Source organism: Heliangelus exortis, chromosome 2 (assembly GCF_036169615.1).
Source record: "Heliangelus exortis chromosome 2, bHelExo1.hap1, whole genome shotgun sequence".
Classification (NCBI taxonomy): Eukaryota; Metazoa; Chordata; class Aves; order Apodiformes; family Trochilidae; genus Heliangelus; species Heliangelus exortis.
The window spans coordinates 150,474,100-150,501,992 of NC_092423.1; the positions used below are offsets into that span (position 1 = coordinate 150,474,100).

General features: G+C 46.6%; 1 protein-coding gene and 1 long non-coding RNA gene across 12 annotated transcripts; one reads left to right on the forward strand and one right to left on the reverse strand.

Annotated features, from left to right (window-relative positions):
* The first annotated feature begins 1,021 nt into the window (after positions 1-1,021).
* Positions 1,022-2,976, forward strand: LOC139793613 (uncharacterized). 2 transcript variants are annotated; one of them, XR_011724666.1, is made up of 3 exons: positions 1,022-1,330; positions 1,605-1,800; positions 1,882-2,976. It is a non-coding gene; the product is annotated as an uncharacterized lncRNA (long non-coding RNA). The 2 variants fall into 2 exon arrangements; XR_011724667.1 differs by lacking the exon at positions 1,605-1,800 and having other exon boundaries at positions 1,897-2,976.
* Positions 2,535-27,883, reverse strand: EEF1D (eukaryotic translation elongation factor 1 delta). 10 transcript variants are annotated; one of them, XM_071738545.1, is made up of 9 exons: positions 27,804-27,865; positions 15,319-15,442; positions 13,464-13,535; positions 8,165-8,230; positions 6,248-6,347; positions 5,894-5,997; positions 4,136-4,375; positions 3,436-3,630; positions 2,535-2,652 (listed from the first exon to the last, which is right to left on the reverse strand). In XM_071738545.1, the coding sequence occupies exons 2-9, from the start codon at positions 15,436-15,438 to the stop codon at positions 2,614-2,616; spliced, it is 936 nt and encodes a 311-aa protein (XP_071594646.1). In that variant the 5' UTR covers positions 15,439-15,442; positions 27,804-27,865; the 3' UTR covers positions 2,535-2,613. The 10 variants fall into 10 exon arrangements, with proteins under 10 accessions (XP_071594646.1, XP_071594647.1, XP_071594642.1 ...); XM_071738546.1 differs by lacking the exons at positions 8,165-8,230; positions 27,804-27,865 and adding exons at positions 24,004-24,087; positions 26,153-26,174; XM_071738541.1 differs by lacking the exon at positions 27,804-27,865 and adding an exon at positions 18,605-19,851.
* Between the last annotated feature and the right edge of the window lie 10 nt (positions 27,884-27,893).

Genomic DNA, 27,893 nt, shown 5'->3' on the forward strand with positions numbered 1-27,893 from the left:
ACACGGGGGTGAGACACGGGGGTAATGGAGAGACGGGGGGAGGGACATGGGTGGGGAAAGAAGGGGGGACACGGGGGGGAAGGACACAGGGCGGGAAAAGGAGGGACACACGGGTGGTGATGGAGACACGGGAGGGGACACGGGTGGTCATGGAGACACGGGGGGGAAGGAGAGGGGGGATATGGTGGGGGAAAGATGGGGGGACACGGGGGTGATGGAGACATGGGAGAGGGGGATGACAGTGGGGGGGGAGAGACACGGGGTGGAGATGGGGGGGAAGCGGGGAGACATGGGGGGGGGAGGACACGGGAGGGACACGGGGGTAATGGAGAGACGGGGGGAGGGACATGGGTGGGGAAAGAAGGGGGGACACGGGGGGGAAGGACACAGGGCGGGAAAAGGAGGGACACACGGGTGGTGATGGAGACACGGGAGGGGACACGGGTGGTCATGGAGACACGGGGGGGAAGGAGAGGGGGGATATGGTGGGGGAAAGATGGGGGGACACGGGGGTGATGGAGACATGGGAGAGGGGGATGACAGTGGGGGGGGAGAGACACGGGGTGGAGATGGGGGGGAAGCGGGGAGACATGGGGGGGGGAGGACACGGGAGGGACACGGGGGTGATGGAGACACGGGGGGGGTTGAAAAAGAGGGGGAGACACGAGGGGGGAGGATACGCGAAGTGGTGGAGGGACGGGGGGGACACGGGGTGATGGAGACACGGGGGGAGAAGAGGGGGGGACACACGGGGGAAAGGGAGGGGGAGTGGGGACACGGCGGTGACAGACGCGGGGGGGGAGGGATGGGGGGGACACGGGGACATGGGAACTGGAGGGGACTGGGGACACTTGGAGGGGAGGGATCGGGGAGCAGGGACACGATGAGATTGGGGACATGAGGGGTGACAGAGACATGGGCTGGGGGGGACAACAGGGACGTGGGAGAAGGGGGGACCGGGAACACGGGGGGTGGTGGAGACACTTTGGGGAGGGGGGGTGGGAAACGTGGGGAGGTGGGGACCGGGGACACAGGGTGGCAGGAGTTTGGGCACTGTCACCAGAAGGGGTATGAGGGGCATGGGACACAGAGGGGACACAGGACATTATGGCATCGAGGATGGCAGCACAGAGATGACACAGGGGACCAAGGGGACAGGATGAGACACACGTGGTTGGACTGAATGACCTCTAAAGGTCCCTTTAGAAGCCAAACCATTCTGTGACCCTGCACACAGGACACCCGAGATGGCAGCACATGGGACACTGGTGGCTTCAGGGACACTTGGCACAGGGAGGACACAGGGGACATGGGCACAGAGGACACCAAGGTATGAAGTGACCTGCAGATAGAGAAGGGGACAAGGGACATGGGTCACCAGGGGTGGCAGCACATGACATCCCAGGAACATTGGGGCAGGGGACATGGGGCACACACTGGGTGTCATCAGCCACACCGAGGCCAAGCAAGGGACATGGTTCACAACAGGCACCCAGGTGTCACCCAGGTGCCACCAAGCCCAAGGCCCAGCACACCGAGGTCATTTTCACATCATTTATGTTGGACAGGACCTTGAAGATCCTCAGCTCCAACCCTTCCCCCAGCAGTGCCAAGGTCACCCCCAAACCCTGTCCTTCAGCTCCACATCTCCAGGGCTCTGAAACCTCTCCAGGGATGATGGGGACTCCACCTCCCTGTGCAGCCTGGGCCAGGAACTCTTCCTGACTTTCCATGAATTGTTCCCAAGCTCCAATCTAACCCTCCCCTGGACATCTTGAGGCTGTTCCTCTTATCCTTGAGGTTTGTTTCCTTGAGAGAAGAGACTGAGCCCTGGCCCCAACCTCCTCAAAGGGAATTGTAGAGAGTAAAGTCTCCCCTCAGCCTCCTTTTCTCCAGGCTGAACATCCCCCAGGTCCCTCAGCTGCTCTTCAGAAAACTCCAGACCTTCTCCTGGGTGACAGAGGACACCATGGCCCAGCCAGGAAAAGTTGGCAGAGGAGTCCCTGTCACTTGGCTGTTTTGTGTCTCCTGCTGCTCCCAGCACCACCCTGCAGCACTTTCCATTTCCTCGGTGTGGTGCAGCTCAAGCTTGGACCTTGGACTCTGGCACTGCCACGTGTGCTGTCAGAAATGCCACCTCCCCTTTCCACACCATGGCCCTGGCTTCCCATGAACCAGGGGAAGTGACCTGTGAAGGACACCGAGAGAAAAACCAGGCAGGAAATTCAGCCCCAAAGCAGCAGTTCTTGGGTGGATCCCAGTGATCCTGATTTTTTTTTTATTTTTATTTTTATGTAGAGACTGCCTGGGGTCTCCACCTTGGGAAAGGTGAGGACCAACACCCTAAAAGAGAGGCTATTGGGACAGAACATGACTCAAACCTTCATCCCAAACCCAAAATGAAGGTCACAACTGCCTCAAAACCTTTCCTTTTATGATGGGAACAAAGAAAATATCCCAAAAAAATCACTCCTGGAGAAGTTGCACTTGACAGAGGGGAAAAAAAACCCAAAACAACAACCCCAAAACCATAATTCAATCTGCACACCCAATCTTGATCTTTATTAGTTACAGTTTCAGGGGCTGGTGGGGAGGGGGGATACAGTTTTGCTTCTAGATCTTGTTGAAAGCAGCAATGTCAACACTCTGCACCTGGAAAAGAGCAAGAACAGTGAGAAGTTACTGAGGTGTTTTGGGACATTGATCCCAGACATTAAAAAAATTCTCCAAGAGATGGAGAACAGCCCAGGTCCCTCAGGCCACCCCCCCACCTGGGGTGAAAGGACTTTTAGGGACTGTTAATTAAAATTCTTAGCAAGGTCTGTCACACCTGCATGAATTCTTGAGACATCCCAGCCTGGGAAGAACATAGGTATTAAAAATGTTCAGGTTTAAGAGCAGAAATCCCTGATTTATTCCAACTATAAGCAAAAGAGTAGGAAAAAAATAATAATAAAAGCAAGAATCTGGCAGTGAGACCACCAAGCCTGTGTATCAGTTTGTTATTTCCATGGAAGGAGGAAGGATGGAGGCATCTCCTCCAGCTTCAGCCCCCAAGGTTATCCATTTGTGTGTATCTAGCCAGGCTAAATGGAAAAGGAATTCTTCCAAGTGACAGTCAGCGGGGGTTGGATGAGCAGCAGGAGCCTGGAAATAGCTCTACAAAAGGATCAGGTAATTAAATGTAATTAAAAGATCACAGGATCATGAAACGTTTGGCTTGGAAGGGACCTTGAAGATCATGTAGATCTCTACAGGATACCTGCATGAGCCAGCCTTAGGTAAAATAAATATTTAAATATACTACACAAGTGTCTCAGCATGTAGACACCATGCAGTTTTCTCCTAAAAAGCCAGATTTTCTAAAAATGTATCAATAAATATGAATTAAAGGTGATCCCACGGGTCAGGAACCGCAGCTCGCCAGAGACTTACGTAGTCTTCAAACTTGGTGATCTCCTCCTCCAGGATGTCTGTCCCCACTTTGTCATCCTCCACTACACACTGGATTTGGAGCTTCTTGATGCCATAGCCTACTGGGACCAGTTTGGAGGCTCCCCACACCAGCCCATCCATGTGGATGGACCGGACACACTCGTCTATCTTGGCCATGTCCGTCTTGTCATCCCACTGGGAAAGTGTGAAGAAGGAATTTTAGTGTTGTCCTGGAGACCACCAGTAGATCCTAAGTCACCACCAGTGATTTAAGAATCACCACCACACCTTCTCAATATGTTTCAGATGATCCAAGCTGCCCCTTCCATCAAATCTTTTTGGTTGGAAGACCTTTAAGATCATCGTGGCCAACCATTAACCCAGCACTGCCAATGGTCCCGCTCAGCACCACATCTCCAGGGCTTTAAAACCCTTCCAGGGACAGTGGCTCCACCACCACTGCCCTGGGCAGCCTGGGCCAGGGCCTGACAACCCTCTGGGTGAAGAAATAGTTGCCAAGCTCCAACCTAAACCTCCTCAGGCACAACTTGTGCTCCAAAACTTCACCTTTTCTTGGCTATTTTCACCAGAATTATGTCCCGTCACGCTAAACCAGGACATTTCCTGCCTTCACCCACCTTCTTGGGTGTGCAAGTGAGATGGATTTACACCCAGGAGCTCCCCCACATCAGTTACTCACTGGTTTCACATCCAGAAGGATAGAAGACTTGGCAATAAGTCCTGGTTTCTTGGCCTTCTTCTCGGCGTACTGACGCAATCTTTCCTCCCGGACTTTGGCAGCCTCTTGGTCTTCCTCTTCATCATCACTGCCAAAAAGGTCAATGTCATCATCATCATCTTCCTCTGCAGCAGCTGGCTCAGCTTTTTTGGCTGAAGGGAGCTCCACTTTCTTGGAGGGGACACTGAATGGTTCCACTTTCTTCAGCGGGGTGACGGCCAAGTTCAGATTTAAGGAAAAAAAAAAACAAAGGGAGAAAATTAAGCTGGAGCTGAGTCAGAGCAGCACTCAGGAGAAGTTAAAATACAGAAATTTACATTGCTCAAGGCAGGGAGAACATAACCCACACCACATGATTTGTGTGAAGAATCAGCTTCTGGCCATCAAAATAGGACATTTTGGTATGGAGCTCTGAAAACACCATGAAGCCAAGAGCTGATTCTTCTCCCAGAGGTTGGGGATGTCTGGATCCAAAGAGCTGGAGTGGGAAAGCAACCAAGTGTCTTCTCCTCACATTAAAGAGGGGCTTACACATTCTGCAGACTTACTGCAGAGCCCACCAGCACCACTGGCAGCATATCTTCCAACCTACAAGGAGAATCAATCCTGTTGGTGCCACACATTCAGCTCCCAGAGAGTTTTATGTTAAATTAAATTGATTTATTCTTTTGGGGAGCACTTGTTAAAAAAAAAAAAAAAAAAAAAAAAAGTGTCACCAATTCTGCTTATCTGTCATAAGGATGTGGTGTTTTATCTGGTGCCTCCTAAAACTCACAGAACCATGGGCTGAATACAAATGAAGTATAAATTAACACCAAACTTCCACAAGTCTGCACCAGCTGAAACATCTAAGGCAGCTGCTTTGCTGGACTTAGAGCAGAACACTCCTCTTTTAACATCCTGATTGGGAAGAATGATGAGGGAGTTTCCAAAATTGCTGAACAAAAACCCTGCAAATTCATCCCAACTATGAGCACCTCTCCATCCTCTCACTGGACAACCTGAAAATAACCAGGCACTTAGGGACTGGGAAGCATTCAAGAACATATATAGGAATCAGGTGACCTTGGAGCAACCTTTCAGTATCTGAAGGGGCTACAAGAAAGCTGGGGGAGGGCTCTGGACATGGGGTGTAGGGAGAGGACAAGGGGAAATGGTTTAAAACTTGAAGAGGGGAGATTTAGGGTGGACATTAGGAAGAAATTCTTTATTTTGAGGGTGGGGAAAAGGACATAGAATTCCTGGGATATGTCCAGAGCAGAGCCACTGAAATGCTCAGAGGGTTGGAGCAGCTCCCTGGGAAGCCAGGCTGAGGGATTGGGGTTGTTCAGCCTGGAGAAGAGGAGGCTCCAAGGTGACCTTAGAGCAACCTCCCAATATCTGAAGGGGCTCCAAGAAAGCTGGGGGAGGGCTTTGGACATGGGGGGGTAGGGAGAGGACAAGGGAAATGGGTTAAAACTTGAAGAGGGGAGATTCAGGTTGGACATTAGGAAAAATTTTCTGTGAGCATGGTGAGGAAGGAAGAGCATGGAAGAGGCTGTCCAAGGAAGCTGTGGCTGCCCCATCCCTGGAAGTGTTGAATGCCAGGTTGGATGGGGCTTGGAGCAACCTGGGCTGGTGGGAGGTGTCCCTGCCCATGTAGGGGGGTTGGAACTGGATGAGCTTGAAGGTCTCCTCCAACCCATTCCATGATTCCAACAGCAGTTTGCCAAAGCTCACCTGGGTTGGAGGAACCGGTGAAGGCTGGTGGGAGGTAGATGACTTCTCCAGAGCATTCAGGCGGCTTTCCAACTTGAAGATGGCCATCTGAAGGTCTGAGACAACTGTTGAAAAGAGAGGAGGGAATAAAAAGAACAACCATATTTTGTAGGCTCTGCATCAGCTCTGAACTCGGGACAAATCTGCTTCTGCTTAAAGCGGGCTTGAAAAAGCCACCGGTTGTCCCAGTTAGAGGGAAGCCTCCAAACTTCTGAGCCACTGGCACGTGCTCACCTGACAATCAGCAAGGGTAAACCCCTCCCCTACCAGAAGCAGAGCCCCATCCAAGTTTTGCTTGAAGATTCTCCCACTTACCACTGCGAAGGTTTTGGTTTTCTACCTCCAGGTGAGAAATTCGGGAGAGGAGCTCATTTTGGTCACCGGCAGCAGGCCCGGGAGAGTTTGTGTTTGCACTCTGCAACAAGGAAAACCAAGATGAAACAAAGCTGCTCCCCAGGCTCAGTGGTTCAGTAAATCAAAGCAGAGGGAGAAGAAAATTCAAGAGCTAATCTAGGGAGAAGGATGTTTTCTCTACAGGTTTTATAAAAAAAAAATTATTCTAGCTCAGCGGAATGAAGCATGGAAAAGCTCTCAAGAACTATCAGCTCTCAGTGATGAGCACAGGACAAGGACAATCCTTGGAGTCTGGGATAAGAGACTGTCACCAAACACAGGCAGAAGTTTTGGAAATTGCAAGCTAAACCCCTTAAATGGGGGCTGCTGGTCTCCTCTCAGTGACAAACCCAGAAGTGACCTGCCCAGTGTCACACACTGAGGGAGCTGGAAGGAGATCCCAGCAGTTGTAGACTCCCAGCTTCCAAACTTTAATTCCTCTTAAAACAACCTAAATCTACTTTAACAGCTCCCATAGGAGCAATTATATGGATCTGGCTCCAAAAGTTTGTAACAGCAAAAAAAGAGGGTTTTTTCTTTGGTTTTTTTTTTGTTTTTAAGAGAAGGCCCTTCTCTATAAACCCAAATCAAAGGGCAAGAAAAATCAGACCTTGGGGCTTCAAGTGTCATTTATAACTGAATACAACAAGAGAGGAAATAATAATTTGTGTAATTAATTCCAATTATAAGGTGGCTTTTGGTTGCAGCTCGGAGGTCTCAGCAGCCACTTTAGATGAAGAGCAAGAAATTCAACAGGGATTAAGGACCATGTGGCACGTGGAAAGCAAATTTGGGAGATTCCTGGCCTTGGGATGGAGGAGTGTGAACTGCTCCTAGCAGGAATGTCAAAGAGATTCCTCTCCACCCACCCAAAACCAGGAAGGTCCCAAAAAAACCACCATGAAATCTCAACATGTTGAGAGGTGGGCCCATAAAAACCTCATCAAGTTCAATAAGGCCAAGTGCAAGGTCCTGCACATGGGTTGGGACAATCCCAAGCACAAATCCAGGCTGGGTGGGAAATAGGTGGAAAAGAGCCCTGAGGAGAAGGACCTGGGGGTGTCAGGTGAGGAGAAGCTCAACATGAGCCAGCAACATGGGCTGGTAGCCCAGAAACCACCCATGTCCTGGGCTGCAACCCCAGGGCCAGGGAGGGGATTGTCCCCTCTGCTGAGATCCAATCTGGGTCCAGTTCTGGTGTCCCAAACACAAGGAGGATGTGGAGGTGTTGGTGCAAGTCCAGAGGAGGCCCTGGAGATGCTGGGAGGGCTGGAGCACCTCTGGAGCCAGGGGGAGAGAGTTGGGAGTGTTCAGCCTGGAGAAGAGAAGGCTGCAATGGGGAGACCTTGGAGCACCTTCCAGTGCCTGAAGGGGCTCCAGGAAAGCTGGGGAGGGACTTTGGAAAAGGACCAGGAGGGATTGCACAAGGGGGAAAATGGTGTTAAGCCAAAAGAGATTTAGTTTGGATATTAGGAAGAAATTCTTTGCTGCGAGTGAGGGTGGTGAGACCCTGGCTCAGGTTTCCCAGGAAAGCTGTGGCTGTCCCAGTGGTGGAGCCCAGGTTGGATGGGGTTTGGAGCAACCTGGTCTGGTGGGAGTTTCCCTGGCATTGGAACTGGATGATCTTGGAGGTCCTTTCCAAGCCAAACCATTGAAGGACTCTCCAAGCTGGGAGACCCAAGCCCCTCAGCTGAAGGGCAATCTGGGACCATGTGCCAAAGGCCAAATGCTTTGCAGAAGATGGAGAAGCTGTTCCATCTCTCTGAGGCAGGGCTGCCCTTGTCCTGCAAAGTCCTCTCATGTCACACACCAAGCTCCATCCACACGTAGGTGACTTACAGTTGAGTGGCCTGACTGCCTCTTGTGACGGGCAGGAGCTTCTTTGCTACGAGGAACTGTCTTCTGCTGCAAAGGGCAAAAGGTTTGGGGTTTTTTGTGGTTTTTTTTTTTTTTTTTTTTGCTTCAACATAGAAAGTAGAAAAGGATTCCACTCATGCTGGAAGAGTCAGTTCAAATGCAGGAAGCAGATCCACATGCAGGACAAATAGTCAAGCACTGAGATACAGCCTCACACCAGCTACAAAGCCTGCACAGAAATATTTATTCATCTTCTTGAGACAGCTCCATTCCTGCAGAAAGCTCAAGGCAGTCGGGTGGCAGAACTGGACTGAGATGTCTTGAGCATGGTCTTAAGTCACCTCCTCATCTGTAAAATCAGAGGTGGAGCAGGTACATGCACTGCTGCTGTCTTCTCCTGTTGCTAGATCAAATCTTAATACTTCACAGATGTGGTAGAACATGCAGAGTTATCAAGACTCTTAAGAAGTCCCCAGGCAAGGAACACAACAACTCCTAAGACCCCAACATGGGCTTCCACCCTCACACTTCACACCAGAATGGAGGCTGCTACCCATGGTGGGCTTATAAACCACCCAGCCTGGTCCTAGACCAAGGATGAAAGTTCAAGCTCAGATGAACTCCTTGCCTGACACCTCTTCCAGTTCTAGTTACACCATCAGGGCCCAAATCCATGTTAATTCAGAGAAAATTCCACCAATAGTCACATCCATCCCCAACCCTGGAAAAAAACAACCCTTCTTGTTTTGACTCAAAAAAGGGGCTGTGGCAGCACTGTGGTGATCCTGTGCAAGACCTCAGATGTTCAAGAGGCTGTGAGATGTCTCCAGCTCAGGAGAAACCTGCCAGCCTCAAGTGGCTGTGTCCTTGAGGGAGAGGAGTTTGAGAAAATCATGGCTGTTTTCCTAAAAAAATAACCCCCAAACAAAGGTGTAGCTCTGGCTTGCAAGGGACTGGAGCTGTTTTAACATCTTTGTTGGAAACACAGACAGTGGAACTGAGTGGTTCCCTCGGGAAGTTTGCTGATGACACCAAGCTGTGTGGAGTGGTGGGAATGCTGGAGGGATGGGAGACATCCAGAGGGAGCTCAGCAGGCTTGAGAGGTGGATCCAGGGCAACCTCATCAAGTTCAGGAAGGCCCAAAACCAAATCCTGCACATGGGTCAGGGAAAATGCCAAGAAGGACCTAGGAGTGTTGGGTGATGAGAAGTCCAAGATGAGCTGGCAATGTGCACAGAAATTACCCATGTCCTGGGCTGCATCCCCAGCAGTGTGACCAGCAGGGACAAGGAGGGGATTGTCCCCCTCTGTTCCACTCTGGTGAGACCCCCACCAACAGTGCTGGGTCCAGTTCTGAGGTCCCCAACAGAAGGAGGAGGCCAAAAAGATGATCAGAAGGCTGGAGCAGCTCTGCTCTGGAGCCAGGCTGAGAGAGTTGGGGGTGTTCAGCCTGGAGAAGAGAAGGCTGCAATGGGGAGACCTTGGAGCACCTTCCAGTGCCTGAAGGAGCTCCAAGAAAGCTGGGGAGGGACTTGGGACAAGGAGATGGAGTGATGAGACAAGGGAGAATGGCTTCAAGATGGAATAGTGAAGATTTAGATGAGATCTGAGGAAGAAATTCTTCACTATGAGGGTGGTGAAACCCTGGCCCAGGTTTCCCAGAGAAGCTGTGGCTGCTCCACCCCTGGAAGTGTTGAAGGTTGGATGGGGCTTGGAGCAACCTGGGCTGGTGGGAGGTGTCCCTGGGCATGCAGGGGGATTGGAACTGGATGATCTTTAAGATCCATTCCAACCCAAACCATTCCATGATTTAAGTCCATAGGAGTCCCACAGGCACTTGAGGAGCTGTAGCACAAGTATCTGGGTGGGGAGTGGTCTTTCCTCCAGGATTTCTCAGCTGCAATTTGCTAATGAGGCCTCTGCAGAAATGGGAATAATTAATTAACCATCTGGCTGCAGCTACAGGTGCAGAGAATCCATGTGAAGGGTTCAGTGTTGTGCAGCTGGGTGATATTCAATGTGCTAAATGAATCCTACACGAGGACTCACTTGCTCCTCCCTGCAGTGTTTTTAACACGTTTAAAAAGGGGAGGTTTACAGCATGGAGGAGAGCACGTAGGGAATTTAAAATCAACACCCTGGGGAATTTAAACTTTCATTCAAAGAAATTAAAACCTCAGGACTTCTTGCTTATGAAGGGTTGAAAATAATCTAGCCACAAAGGGCTTTGGCTCTCTACAATATACTTTTAAAAACCAGAGATGAGCATGGACTAATGAAGAAAAAGTTGACAAATGTTACTTTTTTCTGTTTTTTTTTTTATAAAGCTGTGAGTGCTCTGTGAGCTCCCTGACATCTCAGGTGAAGAACTTTTACCTCTGTCTGTCCAGGAAATTTCTATGGATCAGCTGAAAGAGATCTGTCTGGATCTGGACAACTACAGGTAAAATCTCTTCCCCTTGGGATGTCAAAGATGGAAATCTGGCACTTCCCTCACCACAAGAACTACCTGGAAGTATCAACCCTTTTCCCTTCATTTGAATTAATCAGTTACAGGGAACAGGATGCAGATTTTAACAAGCTTGGTTACAGGTGTGTTGAGTAGATTTTCCAAGCAGGAGCTCACAAAGCACTCAGTTTCATCAAAAAAATAAACCTATAGCAGGCATGAAGAGATACAACACCCTTCTCTCCTCAGGTTGGTCTATCTGAGCTGTGGAAACATGGAAAATTTGGCCATGGGTGGCTAGACAGAAGTGAAAAAAATGTAAAAAAATGTTGAAGAACTAAAAGAGGCTTTTTTTTCCCTACCTAGGGTGAACAGGATGGATCCTGGCTGGTTTCCTACAGAAGGTGTGACCCTTTCCTGCATGCAGATGTGTTTCTAAATGTGGCCACTTGAGCAAGACCAAAGGGTTTCTGATTGCTTTTTTGTGTTTGAAACCCACACAAATAGTGCTTTTTAAGAGAGAGCAGAGATGACCATGCAAAATGGGATGAAAGGTATGTGCAAACAAATGTTTCCAGCATCAGGGCTTTGTGCCATCCTTCAGGTGGTACAAACCACTGCCCTCACCCTTCTAATGCTCATTTCACACATTTCAGAACAACACAACCCAGCTGAAGCCCATCTGAAATCAGCCTTAGCTGCATTTCACAGGGCAAGAGAAGCATTCATCTTCCTTCTTCCCATCCTCTAAGAGCCAACTCTTCACTTGCTGCACCTGTAGACTCCTGACAATAACTCTGCATGTTCAGGTGGAAGGAGAAATTAAAAGGCTTCATTGTTACACACAGAATAAATCTGGCTTTCTGAAACACAAAAATGAAATATAAGCATGTTCTAAAGTCAACCCTTAATGATCATCCTTCTGAAATACAAGCTACAAAAGCTGATGGGTTAGACTTGATCTCAACAGCTGAGTATTTTTAATTCACAAAAGATCTGATTGTGGTTTCCTGCTTCAGGTTCCAGGGCAGAGATTTGTAGAAAAAACTGAAAATGTTGAGTTCTCTGGGGTCTCATATAAGCCAGAGTAAGGCATGATCAGTGAAACAAGATGATAAGGATTCCTTAGCTAAGGAACTGCATATTTTGGGAGTAGAGATGGCAGCTACAGGTTAGATAAATCATGGAGTGCCTGAGAGCAATGCAGATTAGGGTGCACAATGCTTTTTTCCTGCAAAGTACATAATGCTTTGCCCTCAAGCCTCCACTGGAGAGTCTCAGTCTGCTTTTTGCAAGACCCCAGGTTGCAGTTTTAAGGCCTTACAGCTCAGTCCTGATCTTAAAACCTCAAAGCTCACCTAGCTTTCTTCACAGGAACAACCACAAAAAATATCCAGCAGATGAATTTTTTAAAAATATATTTGGCACTAAGTCCATCAAGTGCCACAGGGGTGAAAAGAATTTAATAGTCTTAAATATCAGCTCTTAGCTTTAGTTTGGTGCTTTTCCAGTTCCCCCATTACAGGGCCTGGATGCTCCAAATTCACATGGTTCTCACACACAAAAAAAACACCTCATTAAAGTCACAGGCCAGGGCAAGACACTCATCTTTAGCAAACCACAAATGATTCTGCAAAATGCAAATATGCCTTCAGGGTAGACCAGCAGCTCTACCAGATGACTTGAATTTAGGTTTCCTGCCCCTGTTCACCACATCTTGCCTCTTCTCCAGGAGAAGACAGGTCCTGGAAGAAAGCAACAACCTTGCTCAGGTTGTCTTTCTTGTTCCAAAGGCATTTAACACTATCTGTGCAGAGAGTTCTCCAACTCTGTGGCTCATTTCCCCACCTATTTGCCTTACTAAGAAGCCTGAACTGAAAGTTTTTGATGAGGGCTGATGGAAGGCCAAACATTACTTCAGATGTGGACTTAAATGACCCAGCTCGTGTTAAGGAGGAATATAAAATATTCCCCTTGATTAAAGGTTGATTGCCTGTAATTGCACTAATCTAGACAGAAACTGAGGGTGTTAAATACCCCAAGAGGGAGTTATGAGGATAAATAAACACAGGATGGATACTCTCAGGTGAAGGGTATGTGCAGGTATGTAGTAGTCCCACTGCAGAGGCAAGAAATCAAGGCACCTGGGTGAATTTTCTTCACCCATGAAACCAGCCCATTTATTAAAGATCTCACCTTCCTTTTGAAAAATTTAAGTGCTGCCTGCACATGCCAGCACAAAAACAACCTCCAGAAAGAACTTCTACAGGATGGTCCAGACTTAAAGAGCTAGTAGCCAAGCTGAATTCCCTAGATGCAGCAGATGGAAAAGAGCATTTTTTTGCACATACCCTAATCTGAAAGCAAAGCAGGAAAGAGAAGGTGGCAGCTCAGTGTACCCCAAGAGAGACACACAGGTCCTCCTGCTGGCAGCTCAGTGCTTGGCTACCCAGCAAGGTTATTTTAACTCGTAACTTGCTAGAGAAGACTTGGAGCAATGTTCCCACCAGGAGAAAAGAGAAAAGTTGGAAGAATTTTACCCCAAATCCAGTTAGTTTTATAAAATGCACTGCCAGGCTAGCAAGCAAGCAGCATGCACTCTAATAGTAAGGGTGCTCTGGATGGGATGGAGCTCAGGTGGTGGTACACAGCGCTGCACACCTTTGTCTTCTCCTCTAACTTAGAAGGAAAAAAAAATAATACAAAAAAAAATAAAAAAAACCAACAAAAAACCAGAAGCCACACAATCTATGAAGTGGTCACAGCTGGAGTTCTGTGTGAGCTAAAAATGATTTGCAGGTAGCCAGCTGGTGAGAGAGCTTGGGTACTCACTCCGGCCAGCGATTTCTGGATATTCTCCCTGGCTCTGGCAATGTCGCGGAGGATCGTGCTGGCTCCGTTCTCCTGCAAACAGTGCAGAAAGAACCAAGATTTTTTTTAAAAAAAAAAAAAAAGAAAAAAAAAACATGGGAAAAACTGCTCAGGGAAGTTAAAGAAAAAAAAAAAAAGGAAGGCAAGAGTAAAGGGAGGGTTCCTTCCAATGCATCGTGAAATCAGCTGCAAAGATTCGATCTAAAAATCAAGCGGCACTGACTGCAGTCCCTGCTCCACAAGATCATCCAGTCAAGAGCTTTTCAAAACCTCTGTTTAAGTTATCCCAAAAGGTTTAGGCAGCTGCTGGCCAAGCAGAGGGTTGGAGTCACTTTGGTGCTCCTCAGAGATCTTTTTCCCTAGTTACCTGTCCCTGTGTTCAGGCAAGAAGTGACAGCCCAGACTGAAGTCTTTGATCCAGAGAGGTTTGACGCAGAATATGGAAGCCCAAAGGTTTTTTTTTCCCCTTCCTCCCCATCTCCCCACTGCCTTAGCCTAAGATTTGGAAAATTCCCTTCTCAGGGCACAAATTGAGTTTCCATGATCCATTCACTCCTTGCCTTTCCCAGACTGCAAGCCCACAAAGCAAGATCTGAGACATGAAACTGTCCAGAAGCCTCAAATCCTGTGTCAAATCAACCACAGAAGAGCAAGAGCCTGGACACATTCAGGTGGTTCCCACTTTCAGGTTTTTGCAGGAAGGTTTTAAGGAGTGTGGATCTCTCTACCTGGCAGGGAAGTGGCTGATAAACTGCTGCAGAATCTCCAACAGAGCCCTGACATCACCTCTTGCAGGCAGAACTTCACTGGAAGCTCCTTTACATGGCATGAAAAGGTCTGACTGTCCTAAGAGCACTGCAGAGGTTTTGCACTTTAACATCCACTTCAAGAGCATCATTTTCAGCTTTCTGATTTCTCTGCAAGTTGCCCTACAGGTGTTGGGCCACTGCTGGGCATGGGCAGCAGGAACAGAGAACAAAGTGTGCCTGGAAGCTGTAACTCAAGCAAAAAGCTTTGCCCTGAAACACTTGCACAACAGCCATTTAAAACCCAAAGCTGCTTTCTACACATCCAAACAAGTGCATGAGCAGTTTGCATCTTAAGACAGCAGGGTTATGATAGCTCTCTGCCTTCAAACATTCATCATTTGGGACTAATTATTAAAGCTTCAACAACTTCAGCAGCACCATGCTTCCCCCTACCTCCCCAGCACTGCAATGGAGTCTTCTGCAGGAGCACACTGAATGTTTTAGGGGAGTAACAAAAAAAAGGAACAGAATTCCTGGTCTCTTTGGAGCCAAGGTGCCTCTCTCTTTCTAAACACTGTGACATAGATATAAAATATTCCCCTTGCCAAGAGAAGCTTTGCTGTTCCTAAACAGCATTTTCCCTGGCTGAATGGGGTCAGGGCAACTCTTTGCCCAGCTCAGTTGAAAGAACCACAGCATTCAGGGCTTGAGATTCCAACTGTGCCCTTATTAAATCACAAATATTATCCATGCCCTCTCACAGCAGCCTGGAAAGATTTAAGAGTAATTGCTGCAGCCTCTAACTGCTGTTGCAAAGGGTGAATGAACTCCCAGGACACTGGTTGTACTGGAAGAATTCTACACAGGCCACAGAAAATGCTCTTTCAAAAGGGTTCCTATCTTAGGGGGCAGAGAGGGGAGGCTTAGTGAGCTCCAGAGAAGACTCTCACACTTGTATAAAAGCAGCACCAGGAGTGAAAATGACACGAAACTGCACATCCAGGTGGATCTTGTCCTTTTGCTTCCTCTGTAAAGCTCCAGCACTTCTGCCTGAGAACAAGCCTTACCTGCTGGTGTGAGGAGCTGCCAACTGGCCCATTCATCTGCTCGTAGTATCTTCTCTCAGCATCATCATATTTGTATTTCTCAAACCAGATCTTCTCCTGCATAAGGTAGTCGACTGCCATTTTTCTGCAGGAAGGGATAAAAAAAATGATTATATCAGAGTTCCTATAAGTGCTTCAAGTGAGCAGCTTGCAATGAGCTTGTCAGAAGGGTTTTCTTCCCCCAGCCCCAGGAGCTGTGCTCTCTGTTCATCAGTTTCCCCACTGGTGGAAAGCTTTCAGTAAACAGGATCCAATTAAGGAAGCAGGGCACTCTAATCACACACACACTCCCCCTCCCTGCCTGCTTGACCTGCATTTGGTGACAGAACACCAAGTGGGGACAGAATAAAGCAGCTGACCTGTACCTAGGATTTTCTAGATCGTGCTGGGTACAGGGGGATCTGCTGCTAAGAAACCTGTCTTGTGCATGAGGGTCAAAACAAAAAATAAAATAAAATAAAGGGAATGATGCTTTTAATTTTTAAACGACCTGGCTGCAGTGAAACCAAAGACTGATGGATACACAGCTCCAAGCAGCACTGGCCACGTGGAGTGTGTGGCTCCTGACAACTTGAAATGCATTTCATTCTTCCTTCAACACCACCCCACTGCTCTGAGCAGCTGCTGGGTGCTCTCCACCTGCTCACCACAGGCTTCCTCTTGTAAGGAACAACTTGGCACATGGGTGTTGCTGGAATCAGGAAACCAGCCTCCAGGGATCCAAATATGCACACAACTTCCAAGGTGCCTTTTTGGAAGCTGATGGAACTGTTTAGAAATTCAAGTCATCAGCAATGCAACACCTGAGAGGGGTGGACACTGGCACTGCAAGAAGCAGCAGCATAAAAGATCTTAAATGCTGCTGTGAGATGGCCTGAATTGGTTTTCTTCAGTGCAGCAGCTTCCAGAAGTTATTTAATTTCTTAACTTGAAGGCAAATGATGGAGCAGTTGGAGATACGTGAAGATGTGGCCTCATTTCAAGCCAGGGGAGAGTGAGCAGAGCCAAGAAGGGTTTGAGGAGGTGGGGAGAGCAGGGACAGAGCATCACAACTAACCCACCCCATCACCAGCTTCCACCACACAACCAAGAGCAACCCCCAAACTCCCTCTTCACCAGCTCAAAACCTCACAACTCTCCATTAAACACTGCCATGGAAGCCAACAGAGGGTCAGTTTTTCTGTAAAACAAGCACCTTTCTCATCTACCCACATTCAGAAGACACCAGAGGCCACCACATCACACAGGTCCTCTCCACTGAAGCCATTCCCAACCCTCCACCCTCCAAGATCCTGCTTGAGGTGCTGCCCAGTTAGAAAATTTTGCCACATATTTTACAATGAGACTTGCACTTTCCTGAGGAAGGAGCAAAAGGCACAACCAAACACCTAGTTCTGTCCAAACTAAAAAGAAAATTATCCCAACCAGGACATGGTGAAAGGCAGGATTGATCTAAAGCTTGCCTGTAACCCCCTGCATCACCTGCCATAAAGATCTTGAATTTTTCCAACAAATCCAAAGAAATTCAAGGATCAAATGTGTCAGAATTAAGGAGTGATGCTCCAAAAGAATAACCTCTAAGGCATTGGAAAGGCTCCACTTCAAGGTTCAGTCATATAGAAAGCACATTTTTAAACAACAAAAAAAAAAGGGTGGCACCACACTGTGCCTCACCCAGCTCTTCAAAAAAAAGCAGCTTTTAAATATTTTGTCTGTAAACAATCACAACTGCAACGACTGTGAAGGCCACCTACAATTTGAGAACAAACTCCTCCTTGCCCAGCTACAACCACACCCATCAGAGAACCTGTAATCTACCCAGTCCTGGCCCAAAATAAAACAGCAGCTTCTAGATTGAATGGTTTAACAAATGAGAAAGGTGAATCCAGCACGTGCTGACACCAGAGTGATGCCTGGAATTGTATTTCATGGTCATACCCAGGCTTTTTTCAAGCTGGATGCTGGGGGAGATGCTCAAAATGCAGGGAGGTCAATGCCCCAGCTCATGTGCTCTGCAGAACAGGGGTAACAGGTTCTCTTTCTTCTGGGTTATTAACAGGAATAGGCAGCAAATACCACTAAATTTCTCTAATTTGAAGAAGAAACACTCTGCAACCTCAGCAGCTGTGTTAAAAACCCAGGAGCACTCCCCTCCAAATTCTCATTTTTATGCTTTTAACAGAACAGAGAAAGGAGGGCTCCAAGCTCCCTCCATGTAAAGAGAGGTCAAACCTCAGCTCACCTGAACCTCTGGCACCACACAAATACCACCATTTGTCAGCAGCATGGAAAGGGGGGTTCCTTGAAGGATAGGTTGGGTATTAGGAATTATTTCTTCCCCAAAAGGAGGTGTCAGGAACTGGGAAAGGCTGCCCAGGGCAGTGGTAGAGCCACTGTCCATGGAGGGATACAAAAGCCATGCAGATTGGGTGCTGAGGGAGATGGTTTTAGTGAGGAACTTGGCAGTGCTGGGTTAACATTTGAACTTCCATGATTTTAAAGGTCTCTTCCAACCAAAACAATTCCATGAGGAGCTTCCTGCCCACAAAGAGGCTCAGAAGCAGCACCTCCCTACAGCAACAACCCAGAAAAACACTCACATGCTGGGCTGCATCAAACCCTAACCCAAATCCCTCCCTTCTGGAGTCCCCAACACAAAAAGGACATGGAGCTGTTGGAATGAGTCCAGAAGAGGCCATGGAAATGATCAGAGGGTTGGAGCAGCTCTGCTCTGCAGCCAGGCTGAAAGAGTTGGGGTTGTTCAGCCTGGAGAAGAGAAGGCTCTAGAGAGACCTTAGAGCAACCTTCCAGTACCTGGAGGGGCTCCAGGAAAGCTGGGGAGGGACTTTGGACAAAGGCCTGGAGGGATGGGATGAGGGGAAGGGTTTCAAGCAGAAAGAGATGAGGAAGAAATTAGGAAGAAATTCTTTGCTGTGAGGGTGGTGAGACCCTGGTTGCCCAGAAAAGCTGTGGTTGCCCATCTTTGGAAGTGTCTCAGGCCAGGTTGGATGGAGCTTGGATCAACCTGGGCTGGTGGGAGGTGTCCCTGCCCATTGCAGGGAGGTTGGAACTGGATGAGCTCCAAGGTCCCTTCCAACCAAAACCATTCCATGATTTTATGACATGCACACTCAGGTCCTGCAGACATAAGGGATGCCCAGATCTTCTACACATGCAAAATCCTTTCAGCTCCATCCTGACCCAACAGTTTTGCATGTGTGTTACCCCCAAAAGAAACTTCTCCTACTTCTTTTCTGGTGCCGGCGTGCTGGAGGCACTGGGAGCTGGTTGGGTGGGTTTGGGGACTTCAGGTTCCTCCACCCCCATCCTCTCTCCTGCTCTTGACATTTTCAGAGCTTCAGCTGCATAGTATCGTGACTCTGCACTGTCATACATTGGCTTTTGAAGCCACACAGTTTCACTGTCCTCGTGCAGAAAAAAGCAGTAAGGAGGAAGCTGCTCAGCATCGTTGGGAAGCAGAGAATCTGTCACCTCCAGGTGCTTGATGCCTGTTTCTTCTCCAGAGCTGGGGTCTTTCCCATCCTTGTTGTGGGGGTTCTTCAACCTTCCTTGCTGCTGCCTGCCTTGGCCTGAGGGGTGACCATCAAACATGTTCTGGTAGAAGTTCTTCTCAGCACCATCGTAGAGAGGTTTCTCTAACCACACCTCGGACATGAGAGCCTGCAAGCTGGAAATCTGGGGCTTCCCATTGACTGTCTGCTGGTTGGAGTCGGGCAAACTGGGAACAGAGGAGGAGGAAGGCTCAGAAGTGGTGCCTGGAGCCAAGCCTGGAGCAGCAGGAGTAGGCAGGGCTGTGACATAACCCTCATCTGGTGTTTTAAGCCCAACATTGCCAGTGTCTGACCCCACGGATGGGATGGTGAGGACATCTGGAGGGACAAAGAACTGAGATTTTTTGATAAAGGCCTCCTCAGCCTTATCAAAGTCCATCTTGTTGACCCACACCCCCTGAACAACATGGTGGCAGGCAGCCAGATTACCATGGGAGCAGAGCAGGGTTGCTGAAAGCATCCTTGGCTTAGGAACATCTTCCACAGTTTTTGTCCTGACCACTAAAGGGGACTGCTCAGCAGTTTGTGGGGTCTCAGCTGCCTCCTCAGTCTGCCATTCCACTAATTGTTGCCTGTAGAGGTTCTCTGCTTGGTCATAGAGGGGTTTCTCAAACCACACAGAATCAGCTGACAAACCAGTCAGAACAGAGTCCAACTTGGAGGCCACAGGTTTGGGTTTTGGGGAACGCTTCCGTTTCCTTTGTTTCTTCCCATTCCTGGTTTTCTTCAGGTCCCCCTTAAATTCATTTTCAACAGAATCATCATTGCAGACTCCGTTGACAGCCTCTACCTCCTGGCACTCCTCAGGGGCTCCTGCAGCCAACGTTGCTTCTTTTTCATAGTGCTGTCTCTCCCCTTCATCATATTCCTGTTTGTCTACCCAGACTTTTTCTACTGAGCATGGAGGTTTCCTTGTCCTCATCTTCCAAAAAAGTGGCAGCATTAAAAGACAAGCACAACAAAAATGTAGTTGCAGCAAAACCAAATCAAAGCATCAGACTTTGGTAATTAAAGTCACAAAACCCACCGTGCAGTTATCATACATGGTAAGGAGCATTTAGTTGTTTTTTCTTTTTTTTTTTTTTTTTCCCCTTTATTATACATTTTAATTCAAAGCATTTCAACTGCCTAAACCCATTTCCATAAATTTAAAATAACCTTCCTCCTAAAATACTTCTGACAAGTATTCTGCACATCACTGAAAATAAAGGCACTGATGCAGACCCTTCAAAATTTACTTCTGAAGACAACTGGCAGGAAAAGAAAAGATTTTTATTCAAATCCCCGAGGTATTTTTTACCAAGTTCCTAGATTAGCCCTTAGTAACTTGTTAATATTCTCAACTAGGCACTGATTTGGGCAGACAGGCTAAAAAAAGAAAGATGCCCCAATTCTTCAGTGTATTTAGAGGTCATTGCTAACATGTAATAGTGTTTTTCTACTAGAAAGCCTGCAGAGGGAGCTGACTTAAAAACTATGACTCAGTTTGGGTTTAAAACCCATTATTGGCAAATTTAAAACTGGCCAAGAGCTGGAGAGCTCATGCTTAGTTTAGCTTGCCAAAAAAATCCTCTATTAAAATGAAAAACAATGCATCCATTTTGTCTTTTCTATCCTTGATAGACTTCAAGGAAAAAAACCAAATCATGCAGCTCCTGGTAAATATAAATTAATGGAAATGGTACAGAAAACACCTTTCCAAGTACAGAATTTACTGCTCAAATATTAAATTACCTCTCTGCCAAACATTACGTGGCCCTAGTTTTTTTTTTTTTTTTTTAAATAGTCTGAAGCAACTGTAATCCATCTCTTTAGCTGCAAATTTTACAGCCACAAATTTCTCTGGGACAGGCTGCCAAATAAATTCCACATTCAACTTAAAATATCCTCAAGTCTTCTGTCAGTGGCTTGCAGGTCCAACCATTCCTGGAAGATTTTACAAGCCTGAAGCCCAGGGTTTAACAGCCCAGGAGAAATAATAAACTAATATTACAAGTAAACCTTTTTAAAAGTTTTAATTTTATTTTTTTTTAATAGTTTAATATTTTAAAGTAAGGCTGTACTTTATGGAAATAATAAAAAAAAAAAATCACTGATTATGCAGAAGTAGGTTGGGTTTTTTTCCCCTCTTTCCTCTTGGAGTGGTGAAACTGCTCCTCCAGCAGCTGCTGAAAATGCTGTGCTACAGCTGATAACATTTAAGAATATCTAAAATGAAATTTATTTGATATCATTGTCAAGCAGTGAAAAATGTCATCATGTAAAAAGATGTCTCTGTCACTACAGAGCCTCACAAATTCTTTTGAGATACAGGATTTTCCTGCTGTAAAAAAAAAAAACCCAAACAAAACACCATGGAGGCAGCCTCACACAACTGATTATCTCAGCTGCTGGGCAAATATTTGGAGAAATTTTGATACCTGTACATGGCAAAAAGCATCCTCCTAAAAAAATAATCTTGAGTGGAGATTTAAATGGGATTCTTGGAGGGTAACATCAAGCTGTAAAGAAAAACCAACCACTGGGGCAGCCTCAGACTCCTGATTATCTCCAGCTGCTGGGCAAATATTTTAAGATATTTTTACATCCTGATGTGGTAAACAGCAACCTTCTAAAAAAAAAAGAAGTCTTTAATGGAGATTTAAATGGGATTCTTGGAGCATAAAATCAATAGGAGGCAATGTCTGCTGGAGGAAAAGCTGCATTTCAGTCATCTGGCAGACTGGAAAATGATTAAATGATGCAAATTAAAAGCTTTGAGGCACAAAGGCACCACTTTTGCAATGCACAAATTCTACACCAGTGCAGCAATTTGTCAGCATAAAATCCACAGGGAAAGCAAAACCCACAGCTGAGACTGCATAGGTAAGGGCATATTTGAATTTTTAGGTTATTTGGGTTGATAGGAGCTCCTGAGCAGAGCACCAGGGTTGCTGTGTTTGCCTGATGTGCTCTTCTTGGCTCTCCATCCATCTTGCTTTGAGTTATTCCAAGGAAAAATCAAAAGTCTGCAGCCTCCAAGGGTATCTGGTATTAAGAATATTATTACCTTCCAATGCAAGGGGTGTTTGTTACAACTTAAAAACTCTTCCAAGAAGAAGCTCAGGTGGGTGCAACAAAAAACCCAGCTGTGACTTGAGACTGCTCAAACTGTCACAACTTTAAATATTTAATTTCAATTACAGTTATTAACATTTCATATAGAAAGAGCATGACCATTTGAAAAAAAAAAACCAAAAAACAAACTACAAACTTAAAACTTGGTTTTTTTTTGTTTTTTTAATTAGAGGTGATTTTACTCCAAGGCCTTAAGCAAACAGCTTCAAGCACTGGAGTTGCAACCCCACCTGAAGGGCAATCAGATCAATACCTGTTTTCCCTTGATTTTCCAGAAAGAGCAAAAAAGCCACATGACAACTAAAGAGTACTTACTTTTTTAGCTCCTATGACAGCATTAAGAAAAAAAAAAAGAAAGTTTCAAGTTCTAGAGATGGAGCAGCCTGACAGCAAGAACAACATACAGTTAATTCCCCTTATACATAATGCATTTAATTAAACTTAACTCTCCAGAACTATGTTAGCTTCATGACCAACACCACAGACATGTGGTTATTTTTAATTTTAAATAAAAAGCAATACAAAACAGAAATACCCCAAAGAATCTACCTAGCATGACATGGAACCAACCAGTGATTCCCAACCTGCTGTACCAACTCTGTCAGGTGCTTTAAAAGTGAAGCTCAGATCCCACAGTTTCAGGTAGGTAAACAGCAAATACATAAAAGAATTAATTAGAAAATTAAAGAGTGAATTCACATGATTGTAGTTAGTTCTACCAGAAGTCAGCCATCTGTACAATATTTCATGAATGAGACAGAAATCAAACAAGTGCCAAAACTCAGCCTGATTTTCCAGAAGCATCAAGACAACCTGTGAACACCTGGGGTAGAATTTTAAGATTTTTCAGAATAAGAGCCTCCATTTACAAAGCTTGATGAGACACAACTTCTCATACCACCACCATGTAAAAAAAAAAAAAAAAAAAAAAAAAAAAAAGGTATTTCTGCAAGGAAGCAAAACGAATTCCCCAAGCCAAAGTGAACACAAATGTTAAAAACATCAAGCTCACAAGAAAATTCAAGTGTTGTGTTTTACAAGTATTACCAAGGAAAAGCTTCAGAAAGAGAATTTACCACAAGCAGCACCTTTCCAAAACCAAATCCAAGGTCCTCACAGCACCTATTTGTCCCCATGCAGAGTCCAAACATTTGGTTATGATAAAAAACAGGTTTACACTGAAGTTTAATAACACAAGAAAAAATTGAAGTAAAGAAAAAAAAGGTGATTTCTACTCTGTCTTCCTAAATTTTCCCAGAGGAATGTGTGAAAAGGAATATACAGGGATTTTAATTACACAAACTGAGCTGGTGCAGACAACCTGATGAGAGATGTGAGCTGCAGTACATTAATACCAGTTCTCCCAGTCTAAAAATTTATACCAGACAAGACACCAGCTCCCAATCCAGCTTCAAATCAAGTTTGGCAAAGACTGAAGAGAGGATTCCCAGGATCTGACAAAGCCTGGAGAGACAAATTTGCCTCTCCAAAAGTTTTTGGAAGAAATTTAAACTGACTGGGACTGCTTGGTCTGAGGCAAGCTAAGATTTACTACAGCACCAACCTGCAGCCTGCAAGGTTTCAGTGTTTTCCACCTGGTATTAAAAAAACTCCTCATTTCACCTCCTCAGACAAAGTTTTACAATTCATAAGAACACCCTGGAGGTTTAACACTCCCCACTGGCAAAAAAAACAAGAGCACAGAAACCAAAACTGAATTACAAACCCACTGCTCCACATGAACTCAGAACTCTCAAACTACTCAGACCTCACTTTTCTGCTGCTTTGTAACATTTTTCAGAGGGGAAGGAGTTTTTTTTGTTTACCCAGCACCATTTTGAAGCACAGAGATAAATTAATTCTTCAAGACAGAGGCAGCAAACTCCATAGAAAGTGCTTAAAAAAAACCCAACCCAACAAATCTGCAAGTGGAGTAGAAAAATGTAAGGGCTCTTACTCCATGCATCAGGGATTGGCTCCAGGGCAATTTTGTTTTTCCACTAACAGTGTAGACAAATTTATTGGGTGTTCTTCAAAGACACTGGAAAGGCAAATATTATTAGTCTTTATCAACTTCAGATAACCAAATATCTCCAACTGGCAGAAAAACCACTGGTTGAAGTTTAGGTCGCCCGTGGAGCATTATTGAGGGCTTAGAAAAAACTGAAATAATTTTGAATCACAGCTGCTGCTCCAGAGATTTTGGGCTTGGTGTTGTCTTGTCACCACATCCTGGGTATTTCAAGGCAGAAAAAATCTGTGCTGTCCTTCCAAAGCTCCTGGGAAATGCACAAAGTTAAAAATAGGCTAGGAAAAGGTCTCTTTTGTTCTACAAGTCCAAAACAGCTTGGGACTTTGTTTGGCTGTGTTATCCCCTTAAGCCTAGATACTGACTTTTTTTTTTTGAAAAAAAAAAGTCAGTTAAACAAAAGTGTACAATACATTACCCTAAGCAAAAAAAAAAAGTCAATTCCATTTATTGGTTCCATGAAAGCTGCTCTCTCTCTTCTGAAAGTTTCATCTCTCCTGAATCGAGAAGCTTATAAAATAAATGTGGGTTTTGGTTTGTTTTTTTTTTTTTTTTTTTTTTGTGGGAGTCAAGTTATAAAGTTTGTCAAAGCCTCCACGACACCCCAATTCCATCATGTCCTGCACAATGTCTTGCACTGGAACTGAGCCATGATTTGAATCTCAGCTGTGTGCCAGGACGAGCTGTCAGCTCCCAGCAAGGCAGAGAAAGTGCCACGATTTAGAAGCAGCTCCCCTAGAAATCATGGAACAGTTTGACAGGGCTTAAAAATATTTACCCTAGCCTTGAAAAAAAAAAAAAAAACCCTTTAGATGAGCAAGAGCAGCAAATCTCATCCCTCAATGATTTCTGCAGGGATGTGACTGCTTTTTGCAACCCATATCCAGGAGGGTTAAGATTAGAGTCAGGGTTTAACTCCTTTCTTCAGAGACATCAAAAATGGGCAAGCAGGGGACAGAGTTTGACCCCCAAACACCCCATGGAGCCAAAATTAGGTGGGGAAGTCCCAAGTTCTGCAGGTTTGAGCAGCAATCAAGCCAAAAGGGGTTACCCTTCCCCCAGCCCAGCACTGAGTGGTTCTCACTCCAGGAGATTCTGTCCCAATCCTCCATCTGCGTATTTGCTTACGTCCCCTGGCACAGCTGCTCCTGACCAGGTCAGCATGGGTTAGGTATTTATCCTCCTCACCAGAAATTCCTCATCACTCACTCCCACAGCAGCCACAGAAATAAAACAAGCACACAAAAAAACCCAGAAAACCCAGAAAGGGCCCCTTTTGGTGTCAAGAGACACTAAGAAGGTTCCACAAGGCACCAGCCTGCTGCTTTTTACACCCTCGGACCAGCACCTGGGTTGTGCCACACTCCAAACATCTCTTGCACTGCCCTAGAGAAATGCTTCTCCCTCTTCCCAAAACTGCTCCTTGCTGCAGTCAAAAAGCCAGAGTTGTTTTAGGTAGGAATTTTAGCACCAGGAAGATGCAGCTGCCTCATACCTGCTCCACAGCAAAGGCAACAACACTGCTCCAGCTCTCTACTTTTTTAAATTTTTTTTTCACTCTTTTACTCTTTTTTTATCTCTGGTGATAGAGTTAAAAGACAGGAATGAAGCTGGTTTCACACCAGAGGGCCTGATGGCTTCTTGCAGATGAAGAGAGCAAACCCACCTTGTCCTCCACACCAGCACTGAGTCAATACAGGCAGCAAAAGCAAAAAGAAAATACTCACACTTGTGTAGTATTGCTGGTTTAACTCCCTAAATTAGCTCTTCCCAGAAGTGGTGGCCCAAAGCAGCAAGATCCAGAGTCAGGAACCACCTTTTTCATCTTTGCTACCATACAAAGCTCCAAGCTAAGCTTAGCCAGGGAAATGACAACCTTGATCACCTAAAAACGTGACTTTTCAGTCCAAGCCACAACACCACTGGTGGCCAATGAAGAAATCATCTTTTTCCATGGGAATCAAGGAGCAGGGAAAGACAGGAGAGAAGTCACTTTCACAAGAAAAAGCAAAGTAGTTGGAAACAAACAGCTTAGGTGTAGAGAGAGAGAGAAAAAAAAAAAAAAAAGCAAGCATACCTGCAAGGTCAGGGAGAAAGAGGACACCTAGAAAAGGAGAGGAAAGAATTACAGACAGACAGCCAAGCAAAGTTATTTTCCTGTCCATACTCAGCCCAACAGGACTGTGGACAGCAGATGACAACTAGTTCCAAGCCATCAGGGATCTGGATGTGAAAGAACAAATCCATATTGATTCCAGCAGGGGAGGAGGGGAGGAATGAGAGACTGTAGCAACCTCAGCAACTTCAGCTACTGCTGTAATCCCTCAGAAACCTCCCGAGAGAGCACATCAGAAGCCTCCACCCCAACCAGCCTCTTCCTCCTCCTCCTCCTCAAACTCTGCCCATTCCCCAAATAAGGGTTTTGGAATGGATTAAACCCCCAAGTGAGCTGTCATTAAAGCAATAAAAAAAAAGAAGAGCAGGAGGAGCTGCTGGAGGTTCTGCCAAGGTTACAGAGGGGAACATCAACACCTCTGCAGCAGCTCCAGTTTCATTTTGCAGTGACTCGACAAGAAACCCTTGCCAAGAAGAGGAATGGGGGAGAGAGAAGAGGCACCCAAAAGCTGTTAGAGGGACAGGGGAGGTCCCCTTAAACCCCCCCCTTCCAACCAGGAACCACCCTCAAGATTCGAAGGGGTGAAACTTCATGTAGCAAGGGTGCCCCCCTAAAAACAGGCACCCCAAAAGAAAAAGAGAACCTGATCCCCCCCACACACACACACACACAAAAAAAAGCTGGACAGGGCTAGGAAAACCCTCCTATATCAGCACAATCAGCCCTTATATCCACAACCAGGTGCTTTTGTAGCCACCTTAGAGCGGAGCACCAGAAAGAAGGGAGAAACCTAAAATCCCCCTTTCCCTTGACTTGGGAGGGGAAAAAGGGATCTTACAGACAACAATGAACCTCCCCCAGCCTCCTTTCCTGGGATGTGAGGGGAGAAAAGACTCCACAGGGAATAGACATGATGTCCCAGAGCCCCCTTCTTAGACCCCTGAAGAGGAAAGGGACCCAAGAGGCTGTGGGGAGCACACAAGAGGGGGGGATCACAACTCTGTTCCCTGGAACTTACAGAGTAAAGGAAAATAAGGGCACCCTAAGCCTTCTCCCTCAGGAATCTGGGGAAGGGGGAAAGGAACCCCAGAGATAATGGGGTGGGGGGCATGAAGGAGACCACACAAAAGATGGGGGGGGGGGGACCTCACAACCTCCCTTCTCTGAGATTGTAAGAGGAGAAAAGGCCTAATTAGGGTTCCCCTCAACTCCCCTCTTCCCTCCATTGTGAGAGAAGCGGCCTCAACGATAACGAGGGGCACCCCCCCAAAAAAAACCCCTCCAGAAAACCAAAAAAAAAAAACCAACAAAAAAATCTACAAAAAAATCCTTTCCCCTTAATCCCCGAGCAGAAAAGGATACCACAGACAACAGGATCACCACCTCCTCCCTGGGGACCGCGAGAAGCCCTCCCAAACCCCTCACGATGAGGGCACCCACCATGAGGGGGGCTCCCACTGCCCCCCCCCCCCCCCCCCCCCCCCCAACCAACCCAGAGCTGCGACGGAAGCAAAGAACGCGCCGAAAACTCCCATTCCCGAGGGGTAGGAGGAAAAGGAGGATGAAAACAATAAAAAAAATCATAAAAGAAGGGAGGGAGGGCAGTACTCACCGGCAGCGCTGAGCCGGGCCGGGCCGCGGGCAGCTCCGCACCCCTCGGCCTCCACCGGGCAGAAAGGGAGGGCGGGAGCGCCGCGCGGGG

Bases quoted from the DNA above. Each gene is read 5' to 3' on its own strand.
- EEF1D (XM_071738541.1), bottom strand. From the start codon at position 19,851: ATGAGGACAAGGAAACCTCCATGCTCAGTAGAAAAAGTCTGGGTAGAC. The intron at 13,536-15,318 runs GTAAGGCTTGTT...CACTGTTTGCAG, and splicing joins GCAGCTCCTCACACCAGCAG to GAGAACGGAGCCAGCACGAT. The intron at 8,231-13,463 runs GTGAGTACCCAA...TGCCCTTTGCAG, and splicing joins TCCAGAAATCGCTGGCCGGA to CAGAAGACAGTTCCTCGTAG.